Source organism: Cervus canadensis, chromosome 30, assembly GCF_019320065.1.
Source record: "Cervus canadensis isolate Bull #8, Minnesota chromosome 30, ASM1932006v1, whole genome shotgun sequence".
In the NCBI taxonomy this organism is placed as follows: domain Eukaryota; kingdom Metazoa; phylum Chordata; class Mammalia; order Artiodactyla; family Cervidae; genus Cervus; species Cervus canadensis.
This window is the reverse complement of record NC_057415.1, coordinates 33,248,391-33,268,886: the sequence shown is the minus strand read 5'-3', so window position 1 is coordinate 33,268,886 and position 20,496 is coordinate 33,248,391. Positions and strand designations below refer to the sequence as shown.

Sequence of the window (20,496 nt, the reverse complement as noted above, 5' to 3'; positions counted from 1 at the left end):
GATCACTGAGGAAAGCTTTCTTATCTTTCCTTGCTATTCTTTGGAACTCTGCATTCAAATAGGTATATCTTTCCTTTTCTCCATTGTATATCCTTGCCTCCTTTGTCAAAGATAAGGTGTCCATAGGTTCGTGGATTTATCTCTGGGCTTTCTATTCTGTTCCATTGATCTATATTTCTGTCTTTGTGCCAGTACCATACTGTCTTGATGACTGTGCTTTGTAGTAGAGGTCTGAGTCAGGCAGGTTGATTCTCCATTCCAATTCCTTCTATTCTCAAGATTATTTTGGCTATTCGAGGTTTTTTTTTTTTTTTTACAAATTGTGAAATTCTTTGGTCTAGTTCTGTGAAAAATACCGTTGGTAGCTTGATAGGGATTGCATTGAATCTATAGACTGCTTTTGGTAGAATAGCCATTTTGACAATATTGATTCTTCCAATCCATGAACACGGTATGTTTCTCCATCTGTTTGTGTCCTCTTTGATTTCTTTCATCAGTGTTTTATAGTTTTCTATGTATAGGTCCTTTGTTTCTTTAGGTAGATATACTCCTAAGTATTTTATTCTTTTTTGTTGCAATGGTGAATGGTATTGTTTCCTTAATTTCTCTTTCTGTTTTTTCATTGTTAGTATATAGGAATGCAAGGGATTTCTGTGTGTTAATTTTATATCCTGCAACTTTACTATATTCATTGATTAGCTCTAGTAATTTTCTCGTAGAGTCTTTAGGGTTTTCTATGTAGAGGATCATGTCATCTGCAAACAGTGAGAGTTTCACTTCTTCTTTTCCTATCTGGATTCCTTTTACTTCTTTTTCTGCTCTGTTTGCTGTGGCCAAAACTTCCAACACTATGTTGAATAGTAGTGGTGAGAGTGGGCACCCTTGTCTTGTTCCTGATTTCAGGGGAAATGCTTTCAATTTTTCACCATTGAGGGTGATGCTTGCTGTGGGTTTGTTATATATAGCTTTTATTATGTTGAGGTATGTTCCTTCTATTCCTGCTTTTTGGAGAGTTTTAATCATAAATGAGTGTTGAATTTTGTCAAAGGCTTTCTCTGCATCTATTGAGATAATCATATGGTTTTAATCTTTCAATTTGTTAATGTGGTGTATTACATTGATTGATTTGCAGATATTAAAGAATCCTTGCATTCCTGGGATAAAGCCCACTTGGTCATGGTGTATGATTTTTTTAATATGTTGTTGGATTCTGTTTGCTAGAATTTTGTTAAGGATTTTTGCATCTATGTTCATCAGTGATATTGGCCTGTAGTTTTCTTTTTTTGTGGCATCTTTGTCTGGTTTTGGAATTAGGGTGATGGTGGCCTCATAGAATGAGTTTGGAAGTTTACCTTCTTCTGCAATTTTCTGGAAGAGTTTGAGTAAGATAGGTGTTAGCTCTTCTCTAAATTTTTGGTAGAATTCAGCTGTGAAGCCATCTGGTCCTGGGCTTTTGTTTGCTGGAAGATTTTTGATTACAGTTTCGATTTCCCTTGCTTGTGATGGGTCTGTTAAGATCTTCTATTTCTTCCTGGTTCAGTTTTGGAAAGTTATACTTTTCTAAGAATTTGTCCATTTCTTCCAAGTTGTCCATTTTATTGGCATAGAGCTGCTGGTAGTAGTCTCTTATGATCCTTTGTATTTCAGTGTTGTCTGTTGTGATCTCTCCATTTTCATTTCTAATTTTGTTAATTTGGTTCTTCTCTCTTTGTTTCTTAATGAGTCTTGCTAATGGTTTGTCAATTTTGTTTATTTTTTCAAAAAACCAGCTTTTAGCTTTGTTGATTTTTGCTGTGGTCTCTTTAGTTTCTTTTGCATTTATTTCTGCCCTAATTTTTAAGATTTCTTTCCTTCTACTAACCCTGGGGTTCTTCATTTCTTCCTTCTCTAGTTGCTTTAGGTGTAGAGTTAGGTTATTTATTTGACTTTTTTCTTGTTTCTTGAGGTAAGCCTGTAATGCTATGAACCTTCCCCTTAGCACTGCTTTTACAGTGTCCCATAGGTTTTGGGTTGTTGTGTTTTCATTTTCATTTGTTTCTATGCATATTTTGATTTCTTTTTTTGATTTCTTCTATGATTTGTTGGTTATTCAGAAGCATGTTATTTAGCCTCCATATGTTTGAATTTTTAACAATTTTTTTCCTGTAATTGACATCTAATCTTACTGCACTGTAGTCAGAAAAGATGACTGGAATGATTCAATTTTTTTGAATTTTCCAAGACTAGATTTATGGCCCAGGATGTGATCTATTCTGGAGAAGGTTCCGTGTGCACTTGAGAAAAGGTGAAGTTGATTGTTTTGGGGTGAAATGTCCTATAGATATCAATTAGGTCTAGCTGGTCCATTGTGTCATTCAAGGTTTGTGTTTCCTTGTTAATTTTCTGTTTAGTTGATCTATCCATAGTTGTGAGTGGGGTATTAAAGTCTCCCACTATTATTGTGTTACTATTAATTTCCTCTTTCATACTCGTTAGTGTTTGCCGTACATATTGCGGTGCTCCTATGTTGGGTGCATATATATTTATAATTGTTATATCTTCTTCTTGGATTGATCCTTTGATCATTATGTAGTGTCCTTCTTTGTCTCTTTTCACATCCTTTATTTGAAAGTCTATTTTATCTGATATGAGTATTGCGACTCCTGCTTTCTTTTGGTCTCCGTTTGCATGAAATATTTTTTTCCAGCCCTTCACTTTTAGTCTGTATGTGTCTCTTGTTTTGAGGTGGGTCTCTTGTAGACAGCATATATAGGGGTCTTGTTTTTGTATCCATTCAGCCAATCTTTGTCTTTTGGTTGGGGCATTCAACCCATTTACATTTAAGGTAATTATTGATAGGTGTGGTCCCGTTGCCATTTACTTTGTTGTTTTGGGTTCACGTTTATACAACCTTTCTGTGTTTCCTGTCTAGAGAAGATCCTTTAGCATTTGTTGAAGAGCTGGTTTGGTGGTGCTGAATTGTCTCAGCTTTTGCTTGTCTGCGAAGCTTTTGAATTCTCCTTCATATCTGAATGAGATCCTTGCTGGGTACAGTAATCTAGGTTGTAGGTTATTCTCTTTCATTACTTTCAGTATGTCCTGCCATTTCCTTCTGTCCTGAAGGGTTTCTATTGATAGATCAGCTGTTATCCTTATGGGAATCCCTTAAGGGACACAGAAATACGGAACAGACTTTTGAACTCTGTGGGAGAATGTGAGGGTGGGATATTTCAAAAGAACAGCATGTATACTATTTATGGTGAAACAGATCACCAGCCCAGGTGGGATGCATGAGACAAGTGCTCGGGCCTGGTGCACTGGGAAGACCCAGAGGAATCGGGTGGAGAGGGAGGTGGGAGGGGGGATCGGGATGGGGAATACGTGTAAATCTATGGCTGATTCATATCAATGTATGACAAAAAATAAATAAATAAATAAATAAATAAATAAAAATAAAATCAGTCTTTTTATCCTTGTAGTATAAATGCAGACTTAAGGCTATTTTCTAACATACTTTGTCAAAACATTATTTATTAGTAGTCTAGTCATTCATCAAATATTTATCAGATACCATGTTGTGTGCTGAATACAGGATAAAAAAATTAGATACAGTCACTACTCTCAAAGAACATAAGAAAATAGAGAATAAGAGATTTATAAATAAATAATACAATAGAATGTGGGAAGTACAATGACACAGATAGGCATGCAGAGCATAATATGAGGAAGAACATCTAACCCAATCTATGTTGTTCAGGTAGACACAAAATAGAGATTTTAGTGCAAATATAAATAATTTACTCTGTTGCATCGCTTCATGCAGAGTTCTAATCAGACCCAAAGGATTTAGTTATTTTTCAGATTTTCAAGTTTTAGTAATTTGTTTTCCTTAGTTACAATTTGAAAGAAACAAATGACCAACTTAAATGTGTCCAGACACTAAGAGAAGCCCAATATACTATTTCTGTCATCTAGGAATTTAAAATAAGGTTAGGAAGATAATATATGAACAGAAAAAACTGACAATGTTAAGAATTAAATGATAATATAAAATGACCCTCAAAAGGTCTATCACAAGGTATAAGGTCAATGCAAATTACTTATCACAGGACTAAACTCTAGAGCAGGGAGGACGCAAAAAGGTGTAGCGGAAAGAGCTTTGTGCTGTGAACTAAAAGATGTGGATTTTAACTCTTCATTTGAAAAGTTAAGTACTAACTAGTCAATGAGCCGTTTTCTATCTCTGACCCTCACTTTTTATTTATTTATTTTTGGCTGTACTGGGTCTTTGTTACCAGTAGGCTTTCTCTAGTTACAGAGAGCAGGGACTACTATTTGTTGAGATTCGTGGCCTTCTCCTTATCGTGACTTTTCTCCTTGCAAAGCACAAGTTCTAGAGCCTTGGCGCAGTAGTTGTGGCACACAGGCTTAGTTGCTCTGTGGCACGTGGAATCTTCATGGACCAGGGATCTAAGTCCGCTGCACTGGCAGGTGGATTCTTAACTGCTGGACCACCAGGGAAGTCCCTGACCCTCACTTTCTGATTAAGTATAAAGATGATGGGTCAGTGCTTCTCAAACTTTAATTTACATATGAATCCCCTGAGGATCCTGTTAAAAATGAAGATTCTGATTCAGTCAGTCTGCATTGGGGCCTGAGATTCTGCATGTCTAATACGCAGTCTATGGGGACATGACTAAAGTGACTTAGCAGCAGCAGCAGCAGCAATATGCTCCTCAGTGTGCTGATGCTACTGGTCCAAGAACCTCATTTGAGTAACAAGATACAAGATAACCTCTATAATCTCTCTTCTCCCTATGAGTTAGATTGGTAGAGCTGTGTGTTTATAAGCAGGAGAGATCAACTTCATAAAGAAGTGGGAATTGAGCTTGTGTTGGACAAAGGAGAAACTAACTTGAAAGAAAGCATTTCAAAGGAAATAGTACATCTGAAGATACAGAGGCAAGAACGTGCAATAAGCAACGATCAGGCTACTTTGGTGCACACAAAAGACTCTTGTATGAGAGAAATTCGAGGCCCTGAAGGAATGGGCACCCTGTCGTGTCTGACCCTCCATTCATTTTATAGTACCTTCAAGATAGAACCCATGGCAAAGAAGATGGAATCTGTGGCACCACCTAAGATAAAATTCACATTTCTCTGCCTCCCTACAGCCAAACGTAGCCATATGACTAAGCTCTTCCCAAAGCATATAAGCAAAAGGGACTTACGCAGTTTCTGGAGAATGGCTTAAAAGGAAGCAGCGTGTTTTTCTCCTTCACATTTTCTCCGTCCTGATGTTAGAATGCAGATATTGGCTGCAGCAACCACCTTGGAGTAGACGTGATAAGAACTAAGTCTAGGAATGGCAGAGTGGAACAAAAGGAGTCTCAGTCCCTCATAAATGGTGAAACTACCTTACTAGCCATGACCTTTCAGCTTCCTTGTGTGTGTGTTAGCCATCATTAGTTTCAAGTTTGTCTCATGAAATAAAATTTAATTTTTAATGAACTTAATTTTTTAGAGCAGTTTTTGGTTCAGAGCAAAACTGAGCAGAAGGTTTAACAGTCTTTCCCAAATTGAAATTTAAGTTTAAATTCAGGAGCTTTGTTACATAATGGAAATTAAGATCCCATAGGTTAAGGGTTTAGTCCTATGAAACTGCCCCTGCACCCTATGCTTCAGAGGCCATTTGCAAGGTTATCACCTATGCTTCTGACTGACCAGCTATAGATCAGAGATTCCAACAACCCCCTCTTTGGGTTCAATCAATTTGCTGGACTCATAGACTCCAGCAACTATGAATTCTAGACTCATAGAATTCACAGGAATATTTTACTTACTGAATTATCAGTTTACTATAAAAGGGTATGACTCAGAAACAGTCAGATGGAAGAGATAGATAGGGCAAGACGTGGGGAAAGGTCATGGAACTTTCATGTTCTCTCCCATCACCCTGCTTTCCCAGCACCTCCATGTGTTCACCAACCTGGACGTTTTCTTAGCCCAGTCCTTCTGTGTTTTTACAAAGGCTTCATTACATGGGCAGGATTGATTACATGATTGGTCACTGGCAGTTGATTCAACTTCCAGCCCCTCTCCCCTTCCTGTAGGTCAGAGGAGTGGAACTGAAAGTTCCAATCTTCTAATCACATGGTTGGTTCTACTGGCAGCCAGTCGCCATCCTTAGGTGCTTCCCAAAAGTTACCCTATAAACATAGCAAAAGTCAACTTTAGCACTTAAGAAAGTCCAATGACCTTAGGAGCTTTGTGCAAGAAATGGGTATGAAGACCAAACATATATCTCTTATTATAAATCTCAAAATCACACATATATATGTGATCCTTTGTGACCAGCCTCTTTTACTTGGCATAATGTTTTTAAGATTTACCCCTGGATCAGGAAGATCCTCTGGAGAAGGAAATGGCTGTCCACATCAGTATTCTTACTTGGAGAATTCCATGGACAAAGGAGCCTGGAAGGCTACAGTCCGTGGGGTGGCAAAGAGACATGACTGAGTGACTAACAATTTTTTATTTTGTAGCATGTATCAGCACTTCATTTTTTATGATCAAATAATATTCCACTGTATGAATATACCACATTTTATTTATCCATTCATCAGTCGGTGGACATTTGTTTCCACTTTTTGGCTCTTATGAATAATGCTGCTATAAACAATTGTTTTTTGGTAAGTATGTCCAACTCTGCAACCCCATGAACTGCAACATGCCAGGCTTTCCTGTCCTTCACTGTCTCCCAGAGTTTGCTCAAACTCATGTCTATTGAGTCGGTGATGCCATCCGACTCAATCATCATCTCATCATGTTGAGCCCCATCATCTCATCCTCTGTTGCTCCCTTCTGCTCTCACTCTTTCCCAGCATCAGGGTCTTTTCCAATGAGTCAGCTCTTTGCATTAGGTGGTGAAAGTATTGGAGCTTCAGCTTCAGCATCAGCCCTTCCAATGAATATTCAGGGTTGATTTTCTTTAGGATTGACAATCTCCTTCAGCCTTCTTTGGCGCTCAGCCTTCTTTATGGCCTAACTCTCATATCCATCGATGACTACTGGAAAAACCATAGCTTTGCAGGCAGTTTCTTTACTGTCCGAGCCACCAGGGAAGCCCCATAAACAGTTGTGGACAAGTTTTTATGCAGACATAGGATTTTATCTTTCCAGTAGTGAAATTGCTAGATCATATGGTAACTCTGTAAATACATGTTTTCCATGCAGATGTACCATTTTATATTCCCACTAGCAGTGTATGAAGGTTACAATTTATATCTTGCCAACACTTGTTATCTGTCTTTTTAATTATAACCATCCTAGTGAAGAGCTCATTGCATGTCATTGTAGTTTTGATTTTCATTTCCCTGATGGCTAATGATGTTGAACGTCTTTCCCTTTAATTATTGTCTGTTATTATATCTTCCTTGGAGAAATTACTATTCAAGTTCTTTGCCATTTTTAAATTATGTTATATGCCTTTTTATTATTGAGGTTTAAGAGTTCCTTATGTATTCTAGATCCAAGTCTCTTATTAGATATGTGATTTGCTAATATTTTCTCCTGTGGATTGTCTTTTCCCTTCCTTGATGGTATCCTTTCAAGCAGAAAATTTTTGAATTTTGATGAAGTTTAATTTATCTAATTTTTCTTTTGTTATTTGTACTTTTGGTATCAAATCTAAGAAGGCTTTACCTAAACTAAAGTCACAAGAATTTGCTCCTTTATTTTCTTATAAGAGTTCGCCTGTGATTTTTTTTAAGACACAAAGCAATTCATGAAATGTTTCAGGTATTGGTGGGTTATGCATTTCATCATTGGTATCCCATTTCACATAGAATAAAATCCAGTGTTCTTACCACATCCTCCAAGATCCAGCATGATCTTATCTTTACCCGCCTATCTAACCTTACTCAGTTCCAGTCAACCTGACCTTTCTGCTTTTCTTTGACTATGTCAACCTTGGTCCTCTATTCTGAGCCTCTGTACGGCTTGCTCTTTACCATTATTTAGGTAACTGTAGCTCCTCAGAAGGCCATTCACTAACTACTGTCTCTAAAACATATCTTTTGTTATCCCTCTGGCTATTACTTGATGTCCTAATATCTCATTTTATTTCACTTATCAGAGTTTTTCACTACCTGACCTTACGTATTCACCTATGTATTTGTTTATCATCCCATTAGCATGTAAAACCTTACGAGGACGAGGACCCTGCTTTGGTCACCGCTCCACTCAGCGCCTAAAACGGTGCTGGCACATTGTAGACACTCAATAAATATTTCTTTTGAGTTAAGGAACTAGTGAACGAGAGTGGATGAATTTACCCAAAAAAGAATGACATAGAAAGAAAGCAAAGACGATGCAGACTGAAAGCCCAGGAAACATCGGGATCTACAAGTTAGGCAGAGGAGGAGGTACCACTGAACAAAATATAGATAATATTGGACAAGGAGGGAAAAGAAAACCTGGAAGTATCGGTCTTTAAAGATCACTTATGGTGAGGGAAAGAGAATTGACAGGGTTTTCTCAAAACTTCACCAGGCTTCTGTGGTGGCTCAGTGGTAAAGAATCTGCCTGCCACTGCAGAAGACACGGGTTCAATCCCTAATCCAGGAAGATCCTGCATGCTGTGGAGCAACTAAACCCATGTGCCACAACTAGTGAGCCCACGTGCCACAACTACTGAAGCCCACACGCCCCAGAGCCTGTGCTCCGCAACAAGAGAAGCCCCCACAGTGAGAAGCCCGTGCACCACAACTGCATAGTAACCCCTGCTCACAGCAACTAGAGAAAAGCCTGTGCAGCTGCAAACACCCAGCACAGCCAGAAACAAATAAATAAAATTATATTTAAAAAATAAAAAAACTGTAGTACCAACTATTCCTATTGAGTATTGTCTTTGTCAGTCATTTTTTTTTTAAGTAGCTATCTAAGCACTAAATTTAGAAGTCTCTAAAGATCCACATAGGAATCATCATTCTTGTGAGTAAGATGAAACTGAATGAGCTAAAATATTTTTTTCTGGTACCTTGTATTTTTATAAAGAATAAAGCAGAAACTCTAGAGATTTTTCTGCACATAATTTTAAGATATGGCATATTCATTATTTTCTCCAGTTCACTAGGGAATTATATTGATTTTAGTTCTTTCAGTCTGTGTAGGGTTATTAAGGCTAAATATTTTAGGATATCATAAAAATATATATTAGAATATGTAGCCAAATTGCCAATAGTATATTTATTTATTGGAAAATTCAGTAGAAAGGTCTCTTTTAAGTTCAAATATCCTGATGATATAAACAATGGTGGATATATCTGGGTCAGTTAGGTAACAAGCAAGGTACGGGTAAGGTCAAGGGAACCAAAAAAAGTTCCCAGGACTCGCAATGCCTGGAAGTTATTACCACCCTAAGCTTGAAGGAGAAAGGGGACTGAAGTAACCAACAGAGTAAGAACTGCAGGTACAAGAGAGATACTGTCTGATTAAAGATGTAACTGTTGGTTGAAGAATACAGCTATCTCTCCAAACTGTGGCCCCAAAGGGAAAGATTTGGGAAGAATAATATTTCAACCTATCTATTTTCCTACTTTTGATCTGCCAGTGCTTTCATTGGTAAATCCAACCAGAAGACTGGGCAAGGGAGTTTAGTTGGTTCATTGAGATCTGTCTCCTAGGATGTAGAACAGAATATAAAAGGTTGAATAATGACATGGAAAAGCAGACATTGACTATCCAGCACAAGGACATTTTGGCAATGTGTGGCAAAGTCTAAAAATCTATGTACCTTTAACCCCATCATTTCCATTTTTAGGAATTGCATTTTGAGAAAACAGATAAGTACACAAAGATATTCCTTGCATTGTTGCTCATAATAGCAAACAAGTATAACAAATTTAAATTTCCAGTAACAGGGAACTAGTTGAAAAAATTATTTACCTATACAACGGGATCTTGTTCATCACTCAAAAAATGAAGTGAATGTACATTGATTGACATGTAAATGTTCTCATGCTTCATTGCTTAGTAGAAAAGAACAGGTTACAAAATACTATGTATATGAATCCACTTTTGTTTAAAAAATATTCAAAAATAATTGAGAAAATACTTATTTTTTTAATTGATCTCTTGAATGATGGATCTATGGGTAATGTCTCTCTATATCTGTTGGAATTTGGTAACTTTCTACAGTGAACATGCATTATTTGTTAATAAACATGTTTTAAAATAAGATATACACAAAATCAGTAATTTTCATATATCATAGAAAAACAGTTACAGGAATGGTGACCCAGCTTAACTGTGAATTTGATGAAATTGTTCCGAGTTCAAACCCAAACTCCCAAACTGAAGCAGAGGAAGCCAGCTTGTATACCCATAAGGAATATAAGGAATTCTTTACACTTGTCACCTGCTTAGAAAAATGTCCATCACTTCAAGCACAGAAACAAGGTAAAACATTTGTTCTTTCCATTGTTATAAAACATTTTTTACTAATATATAAATTTTCATTTCAGTGATTTTTTTTGTTTTACTGGATTTTTTATTTATTTTTTTTTTTATTTTGCTAGGGATATCCACCTGCAAAATTGAAATTCAAAGCTTTGCCACATTAGTGAAATATTTTCTTTCATATTAATCTCCTTTTTGTAATTTAGCTGTTTTTGGAGTTTAAGTGTGCTGGGCCTCAAAATAGCCTCAGAGGTTTCATCATAGGTTGCTCACAACATATTGCTATAGTGATAGCATCTCTTTAGAGATCTGATGACATGACAATCTGGTATAACATTAAATTATTAGATTATTAAGTAATAGTTATATTTTATTTTCCCATTTATTCTGAAGATTTTCAATCTTATCAAATTAATGTGAAACCATAATTCAACGTGGAGGTAAAATAGTTGCAGTGTTAGGTCAGGAAGTTCACTCAGTTTTTATGAATTTAGAGTAAGTAATACTTAAAGATATATATTATCCAAATTATATTCTAAATCTGATGTTGTAAAATGTTTATCCAATGTGACTGGCAAAAAATTATATTTTTACTTGCTTTTTTTTTTTTTACAAAGAAGTAGTGGTGTTTTTTTTTCTTTTTCTTTACTGACTTTTTTTTCCATTTATTTTTATTAGTTGGAGGCTAATTACTTTACAATATTGTAGTGGTTTTTGCCATACATTGACATGAATCAGCCATGGATTTACATGTATTCCCCATCCCGATCCCCCCTCCCACCTCCCTCCCCATCCCATCCCTCTGGGTCTTCCCAGTGCACCAGCCCTGAGCACTTGTCTCATGCATCCAGCCTGGGCTGGTGATCTGTTTCACCATAGATAATATACGTGTTTTGATGCTGTTCTCTCGAAACATCCCACCCTCGCCTTCTCCCACAGAGTCCAAAAGTCTGTTCTGTACATCTGTGTCTCTTTTTCTGTCTTGCGTATAGGGTTATCATTACCATCTTTCTAAATTCCATATATATGTGTTAGTATACTGTAATGGTCTTTATCTTTCTGGCTTACTTCACTCTGTATAATGGGCTCCAGTTTCATCCATCTCATTAGAACTGATTCAAATGAATTCTTTTTAACGGCTGAGTAATATTCCATGGTGTATATGTACCACAGCTTCCTTATCCATTCATCTGCTGGTGGGCATCTAGGTTGCTTCCATGTCCTGGCTATTATAAACAGTGCTGCGATGAACATTGGGGTGCATGTGTCTCTTTCAGATCTGGTTTCCTCGGTGTGTATGCCTAGGAGTGGGATTGCTAGGTCATATGGCAGTTCTATTTCCAGGTTTTTAAGAAATCTCCACACTGTTCTTCATAGTAGCTGTACTAGTTTGCATTCCCACCAACAGTGTGAGAGGGTTCCCTTTTCTCCACACCCTCTCCAGCATTTATTGCTTGTAGACTTTTGGATAGCAGCCATCCTGACTGGCGTGTAATGGTACCTCATTGTGGTTTTGATTTGCATTTCTCTGATAATGAGTGATGTTGAGCATCTTTTCATGTGTTTGTTAGCCATCTGTATGTCTTCTGTGGAGAAATGTCTGTTTAGTTCTTTGGCCCATTTTTTGATTGGGTCATTTATTTTTCTGGAATTGAGCTTCAGGAGTTGCTTGTATATTTTTGAGATTAATCCTTTGTCTGTTGCTTCATTTGCTATAATTTTCTCCATTCTGAGGGCTGTCTTTTCACCTTGCTTATAGTTTCCTTTGTAGTGCAAAAGCTTTTCAGTTCCATTAGGTCCCATTTGTTTATTTTTGCTTTTATTTCCAATATTCTGGGAGGTGGGTCATAGAGAATCCTGCTGTGATTTATGTCAGAGAGTATTTTGCCTATGTTTTCCTCTAGGAGTTTTATAGTTTCTGGTCTTATGTTTAGATCTTTAATCCATTTTGAGTTTATTTTTGAGTATGGTGTTAGAAAGTGTTCTAGTTTCATTCTTTTACAAGTGGTTGATCAGTTTTCCCAGCACCACTTGTTAAAGAGGTTGTCTTTTTTCCATTGTATATTCTTGCCTCCTTTGTCGAAGATAAGGTGTCCATAGGTTCGTGGATTTATCTCTGGGCTTTCTATTCTGTTCCACTGATCTATATTTCTGCCTTTGTGCCAGTACCATACTGTCTTGATGACTGTGGCTTTGTAGTGGAGCCTGAAGTCAGGCAGGTTGATTCCTCCAGTTCCATTCTTCTTTCTCAAGCTTACTTTGGCTATTCGAGGTTTTTTGTATTTCCATACAAATTGTGAAATTATTTGTTCTAGCTCTGTGAAAAATACTGTTGGTAGCTTGATAGGGATTGCATTGAATCTATAAATTGCTTTGGGTAGTATAGTCATTTTGACAATATTGATTCTTCCAATCCATGAACACGGTATATTTCTCCATCCTCTTGGATTTCTTTCAACAATGTTTTATAGTTTTCTATGTATAGGTCTTTTTTTTCTTTAGGTAGATATACTCCTAAGTATTTTATTCTTTTTGTTGCAATGGTGAATGGTATTGTTTCCTTAATTTCTTTCTGTTTTCTCATTGTTAGTGTATAGGAATGCAAGGGATTTCTGTGTGTTAATTTTATATCCTGCAACTTTACTATATTTGTTGATTAGCTCTAGTAATTTTCTGGTAGAGTCTTTAGGGTTTTCTATGTAGAGGATCATGTCATCTGCAAACAGAGAGAGTTTCACTTCTTCTTTTCCTATCTGGATTCCTTTTACTTCTTTTTCTGCTCTGTTTGCTGTGGCCAAAACTTCCAAAACTATGTTGAATAGTAGTGGTGAGAGTGGGCACCCTTGTCTTGTTCCTGATTTTAGGGGAGCTGCTTTCAATTTTTCACCATTGAGGGTAATGCTTACTGTGGGTTTGTTATATATAGCTTTTATTATGTTGAGGTATGTTCCTTCTATTCCTGCTTTCTGGAAAGTTTTAATCATAAATGGATGTTGAATTTTGTCAAAGGCTTTTTCTGCATCTATTGAGATAATCATATGGTTTTTATCTTTCAATTTGTTAATGTGGTGTATTACATTGATTGATTTGTGGATATTAAAGAATCCTTGCATTCCTGGGATAAAGCCCACTTGGTCATGGTGTATGATTTTTTTTAATATGTTGTTGGATTCTGTTTGCTAGAATTTTGTTAAGGATTTTTGCATCTATGTTCATCAGTGATATTGGCCTGTAGTTTTCTTTTTTTTGTGGCATCTTTGTCTGGTTTTGGAATTAGGGTGATGGTGGCCTCATAGAATGAGTTTGGAAGTTTACCTTCATCTGCAATTTTCTGGAAGAGTTTGGGTAAGATAGGTGTTAGCTCTTCTCTAAACTTTTGGTAGAATTCAGCTGTGAAGCCATCTGGTCCTGGGCTTTTGTTTGCTGGAAGATTTTTGATTACAGTTTCGATTTCCTTGCTTGTGATGGGTCTGTTAAGATCTTCTATTTCTTTCTGGTTCAGTTTTGGAAAGTTATACTTTTCTAAGAATTTGTCCATTTCTTCCAAGTTGTCTAATTTATTGGCATAGAGCTGCTGGTAGTAGTCTCTTATGATCCTTTGTATTTCAGTTGTTGTCTGTTGTGATCTCTCCATTTTCATTTCTAATTTTGTTAATTTGGTTCTTCTCTCTTTGTTTCTTAATGAGTCTTGCTAATGGTTTGTCAATTTTGTTTATTTTTTCAAAAACCAGCTTTTAGCTTTGTTGATTTTTGCTATGGTCTCTTTAGTTTCTTTTGCATTTATTTCTGCCCTAATTTTTAAGATTTCTTTCCTTCTACTAACCCTGGGGTTCTTCATTTCTTCCTTCTCTAGTGGCTTTAGGTGTAGAGCTAGGTTATTTATTTGACTTTTTTCTTGTTTCTTGAGGTAAGCCTGTAATGCTATGAACCTTCCCCTTAGCACTGCTTTTACAGTGTCCCATAGGTTTTGGGTTGTTGTGTTTTCATTTTCATTCGTTTCTATGCATATTTTGATTTCTTTTTTGATTTCTTCTATGATTTGTTGGTTATTCAGGAGCGTGTTATTTAGCCTCCATATGTTTGAATTTTTAATAATTTTTTTCCTGTAATTGACATCTAATCTTACTGCACTGTGGTCAGAAAAGATGACTGGAATGATTTCAATTTTTCTGAATTTCCCAAGGCTAGATTTATGGCCCAGGATGTGATCTATTCTGGAGAAGGTTCCATGTGTGCTTGAGAAAAAGGTGAAATTTATTGTTTTGGGGTGAAATGTCCTATAGATATCAATTAGGTCTAGCTGGTTCATTGTGTCATTTAAAGTTTGTATTTCCTTGTTAATTTTCTGTTCAGTTGATATATCCATAGTTGTGAGTGGGGTATTAAAGTCTCCCACTATTATTGTGTTACTATTAATTTCCTCTTTCATACTCGTTAGCATTTGCCGTACATATTGCGGTGCTCCTATGTTGGGTGCATATATATTTATAATTGTTATATCTTCTTCTTGGATTGATCCTTTGATCATTATGTAGTGTCCTTCTTTGTCTCTTTTCACAGCCTTTATTTGAAAGTCTATTTTATCTGATATGAGTATTGCGACTCCTGCTTTCTTTTGGTCTCCGTTTGCGTGAAATATTTTTTTCCAGCCCTTCACTTTTAGTCTGTATGTGTCTCTTGTTTTGAGGTGGGTCTCTTGTAGACAGCATATATAGGGGTCTTGTTTTTGTATCCATTCAGCCAGTCTTTGTCTTTTGGTTGGGGCATTCAACCCATTTACATTTAAGGTAATTATTGATAGGTATGGTCCCGTTGCCATTTACTGTGTTGTTTTGGATTCACGTTTATACAACTTTTCTGTGTTTCCTGTCTAGAGTAGATCCTTTAGCATTTGTTGAAGAGCTGGTTTGGTGGTGCTGAATTCTCTCAGCTTTTGCTTGTCTGTAAAGTTTTTGAATTCTCCTTCATATCTGAATGAGATCCTTGCTGGGTACAGTAATCTAGGTTGTAGGTTATTCTCTTTCATTACTTTCAGTATGTCCTGCCATTCCCTTCTGTCCTGAAGGGTTTCTATTGATAGATCAGCTGTTATCCTTATGGGAATCCCTTTGTGTGTTATTTGTTGTTTCTCCCTTGCTACTTTTAATATTTGTTCTTTGTGTTTGATCTTTGTTAATTTGATTAATATGTGTCTTGGGGTGTTTCACCTTGGGTTTATCCTGTTTGGGACTCCCTGGATTTCTTGGACCTGTGTAACTATTTCCTTCCCCATTTTAGGGAAGTTTTCAGCTATTATCTCCTCGAGTATTTTCTCATGGCCTTTCTTTTTGTCTTCTTCTTCTGGGACTCCTATGATTCAAGTGTTGGGGCATTTCATATTGTCCCAGAGGTCCCTGAGGTTGTCCTCACTTCTTTTGATTCTTTTTTCTTTTTTCCTCTCTGCTTCATTTATTTCCACCATTTTATCTTCTACCTCACTATCCTATCTTCTGTCTCTGTTATTCTACTGTTGGTTCCCTCCAGAGTGTTTTTTATCTCATTTATTGCATTATTCATTTTTTTTGCATTATTCATTTTTAATTGACTCTTTTTTATTTCTTCTAGGTCCTTATTAAACATTTCTTGCATCTTCTTAGTCTTTGTCTCCAGGCTATTTATCTGTAACTCCATTTTGTTTTCAAGATTTTGGATCATTTTTATTATCATTATTCTAAATTCTTTTTCAGGTAGATTCCCTATCTCCTCCTCTTTTGTTTGACTTGGTGGGCATTTTTCATGTCCCTTTACCTGTTGGGTATTTCTCTGCCTTTTTATCTTGTTTAGATTGCTGTGTCTGGAGTGGGCTTTCTGTATTCTGGTGGTCTGTGGTTCCTTTTTATTGTAGAGGTTTCCCCCAGTGGGTGGGGTTCGATGATTGGCCTGTCAAGGTTTCCTGGCTAGGGAAGCTTGCATCGGTGTTCTGGTGCGTGGAACTGGGTTTCTTCTCTCTGGAGTGCAATGGAGTGTCCAGTAGTGAGTTTTGAGATGGGTCTATGTGTTAGGTGTGACTTTGGGCAGCCTGTATGTTGACATTCAGGGCTGTGTTCCTGCATTGCTGGAGAATTTGTGTGGTATGTCTTGCTCTGGAACTTATTGGCTCTTGGGTGGTGGTTGGTTTCAGTGTAGGTATGGAGGCTTTTGGATGGTCTCTTATTACTTTAATGTTCCGTGTAGTCAGAAGTTTTCTGGTGTTCTCAGGTTTTGGGCTTAAGTCTCCTGCCTCTGGATTTCAGTTTTATTCTTCCAGTAGTCTCAAGACTTCTCCAACTATACAGCACTTATAATAAAACTTCTAGGTTAATGGTGAAAAGATTCTCCACCGTGAGGGACACCCAGAGGGGTTCACAGAGTTACATGAAGAAGAGGAGAGGGAGGAGGGAGATAGAGATGAGCAGGAGAAGAAAAAGGGGGACTCAAGAGGAGAGAGACAGATCTATGCAGTTCTCTGTTCCAAAAGTGTTCTCCGTAGCCCAGACACCCACAAAGATTCACAGAATTGGATTGGGTAGAAAAGGGGGAGGGAGGCAGCTTGACGGGTGCACTCTCCCCAGGTGTGGTGTGCCTTCTCCCCCCGTGGTCCCAGCCTCAGTTTCCGCGAGTGCCTGTCGGGTTCGCCTTGTGTCTGTTCTCGGGAGCTGGCCTCTAGCCGCGACCCTCCCGGCAGATGTCAACCATCCAGAATCTCAGGAAGTCTTTGGTTAGAAGCTGGAAGCCTGTTTGCAGTTTGGTAGGGGGTGCCATCTCTGGGGCCTAGTTTGCCCCTTTTCCCTCCCCCCTGCCTCCTGCCTCCAGCGGGGGATGAGCCGGTCCGTCGCCAGCTAGCTCTTCTCTGGAATTGCTCAGTCCTTGTGTTCTGCGAATGGCTGGCAGTGTGTTCGGGCCAGTTAATTTTCTCTGTCTCTCTCTTGCTATCCCACAGTTTAAGTTGCTATCTCACGTTAGCTCCCTCCGATTGCCCTCAGGGCATTCAGGCCCGGTCCTTACCCGAAGCAATGCCACCCGCTCCTCTCCGTTCCGCCCCCATTTGCTGGTGGCAGATGCGGGCGTCTGGGGTACTTTTCTGCTGGGAGTTGCTTTTAGACATGTAATCTGTGAGTTTTATTTATTTTTCCTCCCAGTTAGGTTGCTCTCCAAGATTCGAAAACTTACCCAGACCCGCCAGTGAGAGGGTTTCCTGGTGTCTGGAAACTCCTCTATTACGACTCCCTTCCCAGGATGGTTCTCCATCCCTAGCTCTTTTGTCTCTCTTTTTATCGTTTATATTTTGTCCTACCTCCTTTCGAAGACGATGAGCTGCTTTTCTGGGCGCCTGATGTCTTCTGCTAGTGGTCAGAAGTTGTTTTGTGAAGTTTGCTCAGCGTTCAAATGTTCTTTTGATGAATTTGTAGGGGAAAAAGTGGTCTCCCCGTCCTATTCCTCCGCCATCTTAGCTCCACCCCCTTTATTTGCATTTTTTAAATTACTGGTGTTCAGTGTTCATTTGCATATTTTTATTTTGTGGAATGATTCTTTTTTGTCTCTTTTTCTATTCTTGTATTTTATCTTTATATATCAATGGTATCAATAAACCCAAATATATTTAACTTGAACCTAACCATTCCCTTTATGATTTCTTTCATTGTTTTTATACTTAGAAAATTCTTCCTTGGAGTAAATAAATATTTATTCATATTTTTACTTAAAGTTTCCTTTAAGATTTTATATGATTAAAAGTAAAACTTTTTTAAAATCCCAAATGTTTTGGCAGTGGTCCCAATATTATTTGGGGAATCCTCTTTGCTTTCCCCATTGATTAGAAATGTCACTTACATTATATGCCAAATCCTTATCCACATTATAGTTTGTTTCTGGATATTCTAGTATGTTTTACTGACTTGCCTATTATTGTGTCAGTATCGTACAGTTTTAGCTATTTAATATACGAATATATCTTGTATTAATAGTCTTTCCCCCCTATTCTCACATCTGTATTCTTCCAGATTTACTTTGTGATTACAAGTAATCTGATTAGTTTTCCAAATTCTAAGACAGACTTCTTGAGAAATTGAAACCTTTTAGTTTTTACCATAGTTAACCTTTTTTAGCCAGGAAAATGGTTTATTTTGCCTTTTCTTCAAGTTTTGTTGTTTTTATTTTTGTCTATTGGTAATGATCCTCGGTAATGTTTTACGGTATCTTCCATAGACATTCTGCACACTTCTGGTGGTTATTTCTCAATATTTGTATGTTTGTGGCCATAATGAACACATTTTTCCATTAATTTTTGACTAGGTTCATATATATATATATATATATATATATGTATATATGCATATATATATATTTGAAAACCATTTTTTATAATTTTTTTTATCAGTTTAGTGAACTCAGTTGTTTTCATTTCATTGTATTGGGTTTTCTGCCAAGAATAACTCTATCCTCTTTCCTGTCAGTAGATCTCTTTTTTGCTTTTTTTTCATAGCTAACTAGCCAAAATTTTGTTTCCTTATGACAACTTAACACTCCTCTACAACAGAGGAAAACAGTCTCCTCATATCTGTATTGGTACATATACCAGTGTAATAAGGTAAGAGATCCAGGGAATGCATATAGTCATAAGACTATAAGGAAATAGCACCTCTGTTAAAACCTTCGTACAGATAAAAAGAACATTGGTTGTGGTGTGATGCTGCCCTCAGGTGGCTCAACAAAACAGAGTGGTTAGAAAAAAAGACCTCAAAACTGATATGGGATGACCCAGAGGGATGGGATGGGGAGGGAGGAGGGAGGGGGGGTTCAGGATGGGAACACATGTAAATCCCATGGCTGATTCATGTCAATGTATGGCAAAAACCACTACAATATTGTAAAGTAATTAGCCTCCAACTAATACAAATAAATGAAAAAAACAAAAACCAATATGAGATGTCCCCATGGACTCCCGAAGTACTAGGATGAGCCTTTAGGAAGGAAAGACAGCTAGAGGATCAGTGTTTCAAAGTGGAAAGTGGAGATGGGGATATAAATGAATGATTTTTTAGTCTTTACTATTAATATGACTTCATTACTATTTACAGAATGGATGTACGAATGAATCTTCTTTAATTATTTCAGCTAAAGCCTGCTTAGACATGGTGGTGATTAGCCAGCTTTCTCTGGCATATCATGGGATGTTCTCAGCCACAGGATTGTCAGGAACTTAACAAGTTCTGATAAACAATCTCTTAGGAGGCTAGTTTACATAACAATTTCTCTTTTGGTATTTTAAGTTAGCACCAGGCAGAGGCATGGTCATGGCCTGCCTACTGGACACCATATATTTATTATGTACATGCGTACCAATGATGTAGCAAACAGTTGGTCATGGGAGACCTCACTTCATACTATCCTTCTCTCATACCATTTAAAATTACTTAACTGAAAGGCCACTGCCCAGAACAAGAGACCATTGCTCCCCCTTCCATCCCTGGGCCTAGAAACTGCTAAAGCACTGATACTGTTAGCTAAGATTCTAAAGTGACCCAAGCATGACAGAGTGAGGATAGAGAGGAGAAACCCATTTCAGCAGTTAGGTGTTAGCAGTCGTGTTTTCTAACATGTAAGCTCTATCACACTTCTCTAGAAGATACTTTGCTATATAGCTTTCATTGTAATTAATTTTATAACAAATGTGTTTGAACGACTTTAGAGTGCTAGAATCAGAGTTGTTCTCATTTGTAGGCTTTTTAGACCATCTCCATTCCCTAGTGTGAATCTCTGGAGATGAATTGGAGACCTCACGAGATAAAATCATGTAGAGAAGAAAAGACTGGGATCGGCAAAAGTCAAATGCTTTTATTTATTTTATTTATTTTTTTTTTTTTTTTGCTTTTATTTCTTTACAGTCTTGCTAAGGCTAACTGGCTAGTTTGAGGCATAAGACCACGAGATAACTTCCTCCATTGATTACATTAATTTTACTGGGGGAAAAAAATAATGAGCCTTTACAACTCTTTCAGGATATTTGGCTACTACTCAGTGTGCTGTACTGTGCTTAAT

The 20,496-nt window shown here is 37.4% G+C and overlaps 1 protein-coding gene across 1 annotated transcript in view; it reads left to right on the top strand.

Annotated features, from left to right (window-relative positions):
* Nucleotides 1-20,496, top strand: part of SHOC1 (shortage in chiasmata 1) — a 110,882-nt gene that overhangs the window by 12,007 nt on the left and 78,379 nt on the right. Inside the window, exon 4 of the mRNA XM_043453776.1 lies at nt 10,256-10,440. Within this exon, the coding sequence (XP_043309711.1) occupies nt 10,256-10,440 (185 nt within the window). The remainder of the gene's footprint in view (nt 1-10,255; nt 10,441-20,496) is intronic.